Source organism: Ananas comosus, linkage group 20, assembly GCF_001540865.1.
Source record: "Ananas comosus cultivar F153 linkage group 20, ASM154086v1, whole genome shotgun sequence".
Classification (NCBI taxonomy): domain Eukaryota; kingdom Viridiplantae; phylum Streptophyta; class Magnoliopsida; order Poales; family Bromeliaceae; genus Ananas; species Ananas comosus.
The window spans coordinates 6,835,346-6,847,839 of NC_033640.1; the positions used below are offsets into that span (position 1 = coordinate 6,835,346).

General features: G+C 34.7%; 1 protein-coding gene across 1 annotated transcript; it reads right to left on the reverse strand.

The window, feature by feature from the left end:
* Positions 412-10,742, reverse strand: LOC109725868 (protein ENHANCED DISEASE RESISTANCE 2-like). Its single transcript, XM_020255265.1, has 23 exons — positions 10,174-10,742; positions 7,834-7,908; positions 7,659-7,712; positions 7,498-7,563; positions 7,343-7,404; positions 7,143-7,183; positions 6,808-6,897; positions 6,687-6,733; positions 6,313-6,413; positions 5,834-5,929; positions 5,678-5,742; positions 5,300-5,371; positions 5,057-5,203; positions 3,922-4,235; positions 3,399-3,468; positions 3,106-3,278; positions 2,702-2,803; positions 2,429-2,479; positions 2,186-2,329; positions 1,965-2,060; positions 1,545-1,646; positions 1,333-1,437; positions 412-587 (listed from the first exon to the last, which is right to left on the reverse strand). Exons 1-22 carry the CDS (start codon positions 10,321-10,323, stop codon positions 1,342-1,344), a joined length of 2,214 nt encoding a protein of 737 aa, XP_020110854.1. The 5' UTR covers positions 10,324-10,742; the 3' UTR covers positions 412-587; positions 1,333-1,341.

Genomic DNA, 12,494 nt, shown 5'->3' on the forward strand with positions numbered 1-12,494 from the left:
CTTTACCACCAAACTTTATAATATTTGTCGAAATATCTACCTAAAATTCAAAACTCAAAATTTTTTAAAGCTGTTCAATTTCTTTTGTTTTGTTTTATTTTGTTTTTTTTTTTTTTGAAAGATTAGATACTTATTTTCTATTATAATTTAATTTAATTTATTATCATGTAACTAATTGGGCTTTCACATGAGCAAGCCATAGCCCAACGCCCGCATCGGCAATTGGGCCAAGTTTTCGGGCCTGGACTCAATTGGAGTAATCGGGCCACTCGAGTCGGATTCGGGTCGATCTCTGTATATTATCGATCCGCGAAAGCTGTTTATTAAAGAGTTTATAAGTAAACAAAAGATATTAATCAAGAGCATTAATTATCATATAATATATACATATATAAATAAGCAGTAATGCTATTTTGAGGAATGCTAAGTGGATTTACTTATTTATATTTGGAATATATATGTGAAAAGAATGACATGTTTTGATTAGGGTTTAAAACTCTTTACAAATAGGTTAAGCACTTCAGAAGAAAATAAAAGAAAAAAATCCCTCTCCAATTTGGGCAGAATAAAGAATCACCAGAGCATATCTGAAAAAAAGAACAAAAAAAAAAGAGGACAAAATTAATCAAGGAAAGAAAAAAAAAAAAAAAACAGAGAGAAAAACAAATTACTGCATCAATCGATCGATCTCCGACACAGACGAAGCCAGAACTCAATCAAGAGGGGGGGGGCCAAAATATATACAAATAAAAATTTTAACAGATAAATAAAATTTTAACTACTCAGATTTTTAACTAAAATATTTAGCGATTCGATAATTAATGTTAAAAATATTAAATTTATTTCTTTAATTTACACTCGCTTAAATTCTAATTATTTTATTTGCATTATTCCATTCAAATAACTTAAGAATTTTACTAAATCTAATAGTAATTTAGTTAGAATTTAATTTTTTTTAAATTTTTGTTAATAAAATAATAACAACCAATAACTAATATCTAAATTTAGCATATTATTTTATTTAGTTAAAAATATTTAAAGTTGAAAGAACTTATTTCAAAATACAATATAATTAAGAGGTTGTTAGTATATTTTTACCTATAAAACACATAAGAGAGAGAGCTCTATACTAGCACTAAAAACTTTTTACAAGATAGGCTCATATATTTTAAAAATTAACTAAAAATTTATAAGCTACCAAAGGATTATAAAGTAAATATTGAAAAGTTAAGAGGGGCCATGGCCACTTTGGGTCTGTTAATGGCTCCGTCCTTGATCTCCGACAGCTAAATTCGTATGCTGATGCGAATAGCGAGAGAGAGATTCATTCACCTGTTAGGTCTACCACGTGTTGATCGAAACGGATTTCGAGACATCGAGATGGTTCATTCTGCAGGTGCCCAGGAGGATCTCAGGGAGCTCTTCTTGTGTGTTACCCTGCAGTTCATTTGCGCAGTTTTCTTTAACTGATTCACTTGTGATACTAGGATTTATCGTCATTTTCGAGGGGCCGAAAAGAATAATAGAAGCGGGTGCTGCAGTACCTGGATCAAGAATGCCATTTCTATCACCAGATTGTTCAAGTACCCGAGGACGAGGCTGACAACACCCCGCGCGACAGTCGACGAGCCAACATCGATTCCGAGCTGAAAAAAGACCACATTATGGTTGAGTATTCGTTCAATGAAATCGTGGTGCAAAATTTACTAAAATAGTGTGCAACATCTCGCGTTCATTATAAGTGGTAAGGCAGGGGGGTTGTGAATGTCTAAAATGAAAGGGATGAGAGAAGCACTTTGTTTATTTGTGAAAAGCAAGGATTACCCTATCATGCAATATACGACTCGAAAATAACACAAAGTTGTGCAACCTACTTAAAATGAATAATGCAGAAGTAACAGAACCGGGTCTCGGAAACCTCATATTAATTTTAGGTCTAGGGTTTAGGGTTGATCATGTAATACCTCCAAGTAGTTGCTCCCACGGAAATAATGGATTTCGAGTGCTTGACCCACCAAGCAAGCTTTTTTGCCTACACTTTGCTTCACTATCCAAGAGCCCTAAACAAACACACATGCAAAAAAAAAAAAAAAAGGAAAAATAATCATGATTTTGTACTTTGAAGGTAATAGTAAAGAGTTGCCAAATAACCTTCAAAAAATATAGTTTCACGTAAACAGCATACCGTGGATATGTACGGAATAAGTTTAAACCGTGAATTTCGATATGAATCATCTCCTTTAACAAATCTCTCTAGTAAGGGAACCTTTTCCAGCGGAATATCCATCATATAGTATAGTGCGAGACTGTATGTTGTGGAACCAGGCACCTGCTTTCAAATGTGGTAAGTATACGATACACTGTAGTCGAAGAGAATATTTTTCTCAAAAAAAAAAAAAAACTCCTTTGCTGTAAAGTATGGACTCACCTGTATGTTTACAATGAAGAAAAATTCTCTCCCGCCTTGCTCTGCATATTTCTGAAAAACAGATTATCAGTACTACAGTAAAGGGCTTTTGCAACCGTGAGTTAGTTCTTTTATGAACTGCAAATCAAATAAAAAAAAGTGCACCAGATTGCAAACTCGGAAAAAGAGTTGGATCCTTTTTCGTGCAAAATGGCCTTATAACAAATTGGAAATCAAAGGAAATTACAGTTGATAATGAAAAAAAGGTACATTAATGTGGTTGATAATGATTACCTGAACAATGCCGCCAGGCCGGCCGCCAAGATCATCTTCGCGCTTATCCGATTTTAGCCAATCGGCACCCACCATTTGCATCAAGGTTGTATTAGCTTTGATCTGTTGCAAGAGATGTATAAATGTCATTCACAATTTGTGAATTTTACCAGTCATTGTCGCCATCATCGTCCAAACCATTTCTTGAAGAAAATCGGGCTGATCAGAGCACAAATTTAATATGAGTTCTCTTACACACCCTCAAAACCTTAATTTGCTACATACATACCCTTGGACTAACCAAATTATCCTCTAAACGCAAAAACATTTCCGATACAAAACCGTCCCCTGCGAATTGGATAACTCCCAACCCTTATTAAACAGATGATATTTGCGGGATATATATGTAAAAGCCCTTGTACTACCTTTTGGTGGTCTTGTAAGTAAGATTCGCCCCGTATTAAAAATGTTGAAGGCTCTGCCATGGCCCAACTGCAAGCCATTGTACAAGTCGGATCTTTTGGAAGAGTGGCCCCATAGCACGGTATAGCATCTACCATCACCGCTTCTTGTAAATCCATATATCCTCTCTTTTGAACTGTGAAAAAGAAGGAAAAACATAATTGCAAAGGGGGAAAAAAAAATCAGTACGGGAGAAAGCCATCATGACTATTGCGTAACACATCCAATATTTGGAAAAAGAATTTCCGATCCGCACCGGCAAGGTTGTGCAACCTTTTCACAAAAACTGCAGCGCCCGATAACTTGGCATGGTGTTGGTCCTGTCCCTTTATTAAATAAAAAAACGGAGTCACGAAAATATGATTTGGTTTTTTTGCCTGAATAATGAACAAAAGAAAGGACAAGAATTCACGCTATTAATTGTATACCTAGTAGTCAATGAAAAACCTGTAAACAACGAAAAATGAATGTAACAGTGGTACCAAAAGGACAAAAGCTTAAGAGTGGGTTTGTAATATGACTTCAAATTCAAAAATCGATCAAGAGAGCATTCGTATGTGTCGTATTCTTCTAAATAAAATAAAGCTTCTTCTGGTTCTCAACTCAAATATCAGGCCTATCATCCTTTTTGCTTGATGAAGCATTACGAGACCATTTTAGAAAGAGATACTATCTAGTGTTTCAGTGTTCCCACCGGTAAACCAAGAGTTCATGTTATGTCTGTATCTTTTGCACATACATATCTGAAGATTAATGAGTTAGAATGAAAAAAAGCTCACCTGAGAGTGCATGCTCTCATCAGAGGACCACAGAACCTCCTTTTCGTCATGTTCCGGTTCATCTGGAAAATCAAAGAATTCATCTGCAGCATCATTCAGTTGAAGGAATGATCCGCCAACGCTTCCATGTTTAGGAGAGCTCTGTGACCCTTCTGCAGGATCTTCATACTTAGTGCTCTCACTCGTTGATAGCACTTCAACCTTTATGTCTTCCTTCTCGCTCTGCGGCAACCCTATCTCCTTCGTTAGCTCACCCGATGAAAAATCGGAGCATGGACAATTGCCAATTTTAGCTCGGAAAAATTCCCGTAGAGCTGCAAATTAGAAATTAAACGTGATTATATAATTATCCTGATTATGAGTAAGATTATCAGTTGTATAGATTACAGATAATTAAAAAAAAAACCATTTCCCTGCAGGAATGTCTGCTTACGTAAACACCCTTTTGAAATCTCAAACTTTTATCTCCACTCTTCAAAATCCAATTTCTTGCATCTAGAGGATATTTGTTTTACTATAAATAAAAAGCAGGTCAAAGTGACGTGTATGGATCTCAGCTTCTGCCGAACTCCACTTCCTCTGAAGCCACCATGCAGGAAGTCAAGAGTCAATGCTTGGCTTATATTACATTAACTTTTCAAGGTTCCAAGTTACCCGTAAGGGAATACAGAACCATGCGGAATGAAGTCGCTTAACACAAAAAGTTCGATCTTTAGTGGGAGCTTATTGACATAATTTCTGCACAGCAGTAATTAAGATTTAGTGGGAGCAGAAATATAAGTCCCACCACTAACTGCGATGATGCAGAGGAGGAAGATCAGCCGCATAACAATGGCCTCAATTCTTTGAAAATAGCTTCTCTTCAGAAAGGTTTGAATATTGTTTTTTCCCGAAATCCAAAATGCACCTCGTGACTACACGGGTAATCTCAAAGTCATCATAGTTGTCTTCTAAGAAACTTGGTTTTCAGACAGTATATGTGAGAATTCAGATTAAGTACATGCAAAAATACATGACTTTGCAGGGTTATATATGGGTAATCAGAATTTTACAGGGGTACATACAAAAGAACTGATTTTGCAGGGTTACATATGTAAAATCTCCAACAGATTATCATGTGTTGAAAATACCATACCTGCAACTCTTACCAGCATCCGGATGGTGATGTACTTTGCAGATGAGGTGAGAAGATAAGACTTCCAAAGTTTCCAATCAATTGCAAGCATGTGCTTTACAACTGATTGTTTTCCTTGATTTATAGGGGTTATTACATATCCTCCACCTACAAAAGAGTTTTAAGTTGGCATAATTGAGTGTATATAACTTCTAGCATAATTGAGGATAATAAAGCAATCGTCCAAGTTTAAGCGTACATTACTTTTAAGGCATGCACGAATATAGCCTCCCTCGCATCGACATTTGTGGTGGAAAATAGAGTGGTACAAAATTACTATGGCATCAAAAGATAAAGTTAGTTTACAGTAATACTTGATATATACATACACAGAAGCAAGCAGATTTAAAGCTTTGGAATAATAAAAGTGAATAAACAATAACAGTTTTGACAAGAAAGATTCTTCAGAATCTGTCAAAGCCCGGTGCATCTTTCTAATCAAACATGATATAATGTTACATCATGTCAAATAAGAAATTATGATTTTCTTTTCCTAATTTTGTATAGTTTAAACAAAGACATCATATGGTCAAATGATCTTCAAAATGGAACATGATAGAGAGAGACAGGCGGTAGTGGTACCATAAGTTCCATCGTCCTCTCTTCTCCAATAACGCCGTAATAGTAAATCTCTCCTTTTCATTCCCCTGAAAGTTGTATCAAAGAGAATCAACAAGAGCATATTACCAAAATGGCAAGCATGCAATTTAAAACTCTAGAAGGTTCGTCATCTCTAACCATGGCAACCAATCGCTCCGCAGTTTCTTGTGAATAATATCAGTGTGACCATCTAGGTGTTCAACCACCTTTCCTTCTAATAAGGAGAAGTCCCATCTTCAAGATTTTTAAAACGCTTTAATTAGTCAGAAAGCTAATTTCTCAGTTTGATATTTAGAAACAAAGCTAAGAGGTAAGACCATAAAAGAAAGCACTTATTCTATTATTGAAAATCAATTCAGCTAGTAGTATTTTATAGGCAGGAAATATATACTCAAGATCCCTTAAATCTTGGCAAGAGAAACTCCATAAGTTATAGACCAGGATGAAAAGTATACAGGTACAATTCAAAGTGCTTGAACATGTGCTAACTACAATGAAAAAGATCCTCCATATACAGTAGTCTCGTGAAATATTTTATTAATCACCTTTAACTTTTATTTCAACGGAGAAATCAAATAATAATATTTACGAAAATTCAAATGTCCATAATATCTTACTCTGATCTGGATTGACCAAGAGACATAACTGTTCGAAAAATGGCTTCTGAAGTAGCGTCAACCACACCAACAGCCATAATAGCGGGATGATCATCCCAGTGCTGAGAAAAAGAGCTTATTAGTAAAATAATGGTATTCATCACCAAACTCATCACGAGGTTTTTCCTAAGTCAATTTCTATATCAATCAGGCTATTGCGTCAAATTCGGTTTATTTCCCTCTGTGGCAGTTGAATGAGCAGTCAAGTCATCTCTCCATTAGAAAATTTCAAAAGAGTTAACATAGAGACCCAATTGAAACGGAAACTAAAAATTTTACCCAGTAATGCAGCTTTAAGAACTGACGCAAAAAAACTATTTGTCAGAAAGGCCTACCTGTCCATAAAAATCACCATCCTTTGCTTCTTTGAACAGCCGCAAGCCTGCATGCCGCAGGTTTACAGAAAAAAGTTCAGAAAATGAGATATTTCTTTCACAAGAGATTTGAAAATATTACCATTTTTGCATCCAAATATTGTCCATGGGGAAGGAGCGATAACATCAGACGCCATTAGATCAGGGTGCGCACCAGAAAATACAGTCCAATCTGGCAATATTTACATGTAGAAATAATATTAAAAATAGAAGGATAGCTCAAGTACTTAAAAATGCTATGCCCACAAATCCTTGAAGGATGTTTTAAAGTAATACCTCATAAGGATTACAATAGATTTGTTACTTCGAACAGCTCAGGAATTTGTGACAAGATATATTTTTTTTCCTTTTATAAACAAATACTGGGCAATGGTAAGAATTTCGAAGAGAGTTAGACAATATTAAAAATAATATTACCTATAGAGTGCATATGACTGCTCCTCCTGGTGCGACTCAATCTGTGATATCAGCAAAGTAGTTAATAATAAGGTCACTGAATAAAAGGATTCCAACAATTTTGAAAGTAAAATGATACTATCTTTCGCAAAAGCGATATAAAAAACAACTGCATTGTTCAAAAACTAGATTATGTAATCAATAAAAAGCTGATGTCGGACCTTAAAGGTTGCCATCCTCTTTTGGAACAAGCCACAAAATTCCCTTCCTTGTGTGGGCACTCCTACATATGATTTATGCACTATTAAATTGCTTTGACACGTAATTAATGGAACCTAGAAAAAATGCAAAGCTTACAAAGATAACAAATGCAAACCTTTAAGGCCGCTTCCATCAAGCAACGGATCCACCTAGCTGCTTCTTCTGAACTTCTAGCGCCCAACTGCAAAATGAATCATCCTTAGTGATGTTAAAACAAAAAAACGACCACTAATTAGATATATTTCACTAACGTCACAAGTGAGTATAATTGCACACCTTAAGCTGGTCGGTATGATTAGAAACATTGTAAAGTGTAAATATGTAGAAAACCTGCAAAGTGCCATAGAAGTTTAACAGTTAGCAAATTTAAAGTGTGAGGCTTATGCAATCAAAAAGAAGAATTCATGGAGAAAATTATTTGAATTTTTATTGAAGCATTGTGCAATCTTACACTTCTATGCATGCTCTCTCTTCCGTTGTCAGTGACACGTAGACAAGAATCAATTAGTGCACTTCTCATAGGATCCTGAGAAAACAGATACATTAAACTAAAGTCATCAAAGTTGCCGGTATAACTAGGAAGGTAGGCATTTAGACACCTACCAAAACACCATTTTTTGAAGAAGCACTTAGCAGCAAACACCTAGCTTAGAAGTAGCATATATAAGCCAAATGCCTTAATAACTAAAGCTGTCCAAAATATCTGGTATACCATACCCGACCCGGACCCGATAAAAAATGGATAGTATACGGGTAAAAAAAATTACCCATTAAAGTTTCGGGTATGGGTCTGGATATTTTATACCCATACCCGGACCCGACCCGAGCTCAACTTTTAAATGGGTAGGGTTCGGAATAGTTTTCAAACTCGGACCTGGACCCTGACCCGATGAAATATTTGATAATAAATAAAAAAGATTTGAACTTTTAAAGTTGAGGGATCAATTTTAATAGGACTTATAGATGAGGGGTTTCATCCTAGTGAAACAGTGAAACCCTAGCCACTCTTTTACTCCTTTCTTTTTTCTAATATTTTTACTCTTTATTTTTTTATTTCATTTCCGCCTAAGAGTTCTTTTATGAAACAATATTTCCGTCGTCGTCATCATCAGCGATATTAATTCTCTACAGGCGTGGCACGAGTGAGTTTTTCCCAAATCCCCTCTCCAATCATAGTCAATAATCTAGTTTTTTTTTTTTTTTAATAAATATTCTATTTAGTAAATTTTCTGATTCCTCTTTACTTTTCTCTTTCTTTTTGAATGTTAGTATATAATATTAGTAATTACTGCAACTTATATTCTCTTTATCTATAGAGTTAATATGGTATCATAATTTTCTTATTTTTGTGTGTTTACATATAAAATTGTTTTGAATTTTAGCCTTTTAATCAGTGAATATAATGGTCGAAACAAGAACTGCCCAGACAATTTAATAAAATCTATAAAAAGTTATAGGTATACGGCTACCCGAACCCAATTTAGACTCGACTCATACCCGGTCTTGAATAGGTAGTATTCGGGTAGTCACTATCCAGGCCCGCTCAAATAGATCTGATGGGTATATTAGTTACTTAAGTACCCAGATCCGAACCCGACCCGAAGTTAAATAGGTAGGGTATACTTTTTTTTTCTAACCATGTTTTTTTAGGGTACGGATACAATATATCAACTACCCAGATCTGACTCAGTCCACGAACACCTTTATTAATAACCAACATTACAGCCAGAGTAAAGTACCTTCAAATATTATACATAGATAAAATAAATGATCCACAAATTTATCCCTATTAAGATGCATAAAAGTTTCTATTTTGTTAAACTCAATTGAAACATTTAAAAAGAAATAGCACCACTAATTACATGTACTCATCATCCAGAAAGCATGTCATCTAATTGATTTCTAAATTTCCCAATAGACTATTGTTTTTTATTCAAATCGGTTTCAAAAAGTTGCCGTCTATTTCAACAAAAAAAATAGTTTCTCCAATAATCTCGAAATAGCATATCAAAATTAACTCTCCGAACAATAAAGTGTTTTCATCATTTAAATATATATATACAAGTGTATACAAGCAATCAAATACAAACATGTCTCTTCATTGACCGAGTACTTTTCCCAACACATAACTCCCAATCTCATATCAAAATTTATTACTTCTCACTCAACGAATTCATAAAGGAGGAGAACATTTAAAAGAAGAAGCAGACATGTAAGCAATTCACCTCATCTGTTACCAAGAAGGAAACAAAACCCAACCAAAAAAAAAAAAAAAGGGAAAGAACCCAATTAAGAATTACCTCTCTACCAAACATTTGTTTTCATCATTTGTAAATACAAAGTATATACGGTTTAATCAAATGCAACCATATCACCTCACTTAATACTTCTCCCAATCGCGAGAACCCCCAATTTCATATCAAAACCAACACTTTCCATCTAATAAACTCATAATGCCAAAAAAAAAAAGAACATAGATGATGAGAATATCGTCGATTCCCCTCATCTTTTATCATCAACAAAACAAGAACCAAGAAAAATCCCAAATTGGAGGGAACTCGATTAAAATTTAACCTCTCCCCCGACAATTTGTGTTCATCATTTATCTCTAGCACTATACACAATCAATTAAATGCAACCATATCAAAACCAACACTTTTTTATTTAAATCCCAATTCCCCTCATTATTGACCACCTAGCTAGAAAACAAACCCCAGCACCCAAAAAATAATAATAAAAAAAAAACCCAAATTAGAGAGAAATTAATAAAAAGTTTCGTTCGATCTTTTACCTCTCGTTTCGAAGAGGGGACGGATTTGTAGCAATTGAGGGCGTTATCCTCGAGGACGAAGTACCTCTTCCTCGAATAATGCAACCCGAATCGGTTGGAGCGTATCAGATACAACCACCCCTCCATTCTGCGCCCCTCCTCCTCCTCCATCCGAATCGATCTCCTCCTCCTCCTCCTCCTCCTATTCCATGGCGTAAAGGCGCGACCTTTGAGGGCTCCTTTGGTGTGTTGCGAGGGAGAGAGGGGCCGAGAGGGCCCCTCAACAACGGAAGAGGCAAAAGAGAGTTGGGTTTGATGCAAAATAGGAGAGGGATGAGGTAATTTGGAAGAGAAAAGTGAGAGAGAAAGAGAGATTAATATAAATTAATAATAATAATCTCAATCTCCTCTCTCTCTCTCCTTCGTCTCTCTGAGAGAAGGAGAGAGAGAGAGAGGAGAATAAAAATTAACCTAAAAATCCCACCTTTCCCTCCTACAAACCTCTCACAACCCCTACTATTCTTAGAATTTTCAAAACAAAACAAACCCCTCTCTCTCTCTCTCTCTCTCTCCTTTCTCTCTCTTGTTTCTCTCTCTCTCTTCTATGCTGGAAAAGTAACTGAAATTTAGTAGGTAGGAGACAAAAGGATGGCAGAGGTTGTTTTACCTGAAATGACCATTTTGCCCTCATGCCTTTCAAAATATATTGTATTATTTTGGACTGTTTCTCTCTCGTCCTTTTTTTTNTGAAAATGAAAGATTTTGGAGAAAAATAATTTAAATTTATTACTTTGCAATAGATAAAGCAATGGATATGGAGTAGGTCTTGTGTGTTATTTTAAGAGCATAGAGGAGCACGGACACGGAGATCTCCGTGCTTCTAAGCTATTTTTGCTGATGAAGCTTTTGAATCGACGATCAGCTCCGTTAAACTTGATCTAACGTATTTGAATTATCTTGAAAATAAACTTTGCAATTTTTCGATATTATTTACCTAGCGATCGAAAGAAGCATTGCTTTATCAAAAGAGATTGGTCTACTATAAAAAGTATATCTAAATTTATTATTTTACGATTTTTTGATATAAAAAAAATTGATCTACTGTAAAAGAAATATATTTCTTTAATTTGTTAATGAATAAATATAGTAAGTAAGATAGAATCTGTTGAATGGAACAAGCATTACTCTACTAAATTTTTTGGATGATTATATTTTTCTTAAAAATACTGGTTATCGATATCTTTTAAGATATAAATTGCTAATATATAATAATTTTTTTTTTGTTTATGTTGTTACTCCAAATCTAAATCTAAAAAATTATTGAAATATTATTAAGATATATATAACAAGATAAATAAATTTAATTAGGATATTTTGTTGTCAGTATAAAGGCTTCATATGGTGTATATGTTTTAAAAAAATGGCAGAGTATGTGGTTCTTTGCTAAATAATGTGATAGATAAAAAGTTTACTATTTATCTTTTCTAAGTAATAATATATTTAATCAAAAGAGTTCGGAGTATAAACCCTTTTGTACTCATAAGTTTTCGACCGTTAAACCTACTCTTTGATCATTTCCATCTATTAGTTCATACTATTCAACCAACCGCCCACCCAACGTTAGGGAACCACTATCATCCTAACTACACATTCTGCCATCTAATGATCGAAAACTTACAAGTATAAAAGGGTCTATATTCCTAAAAGAGTATGGTAGCCCTATCGGAGCTAAGTTAAAAAATGAATGAAAATTATGAGCTATACTCAATGAAATTGAAAGAGGGACCCTTAATCACTGCTCCAATAATCTTAAGCGGTGACCCTTAATCGCTACTTCTTGAATCGAAAAGTTATTTCGTAGCTAAGTTAAAAAATAGATGAAAATTATGAGCTCTACTCGATGAAATTGAAAGAGGGACCTTCATTAAAAATGTCTTCACAATTGGCAACTATAGGAGCTTCCAAATTACATTTTATCCAAAAAATATTTTCCTTGCTTACAAGCCTTTAGAATTGAATTAGAATGCCATTTTTAGAAGCTACGCTTAGAAACATTTAATAAGGATTCAAGCCCATGCTCAATATTTAATACTCTGTTTCATATAATGGGGAACATTTAATAAGGATTCAAGCCCATGCTCAATATTTAATACTCTGTTTCATATAATACTAGTGAAGGGCCGTGCTTTACAGAAGATAGAAATTGTATGAGCAATTGATAATAAGAGAAAATTAAATATTTTCTTCTGTATATTAAGTGTCGCATCCACCAAAATGTTCTTTACTGTTGGCCCCGAAGATGGGCCCAACGATGCTCTCTCCGGTGAGAGAGAGAGAGAGAG

Coding starts and splice junctions, on each gene's coding strand:
- LOC109725868 (XM_020255265.1), bottom strand. CDS start 10,323: ATGGAGGAGGAGGAGGGGCGCAGAATGGAGGGGTGGTTGTATCTGATA. Junction 6,414..6,686: donor ATGGTGATTTTTATGGACAG/GTAGGCCTTTCT, acceptor TCTTTTTCTCAG/CACTGGGATGATCATCCCGC. Junction 5,930..6,312: donor CTTGGTCAATCCAGATCAGA/GTAAGATATTAT, acceptor AAAATCTTGAAG/ATGGGACTTCTCCTTATTAG.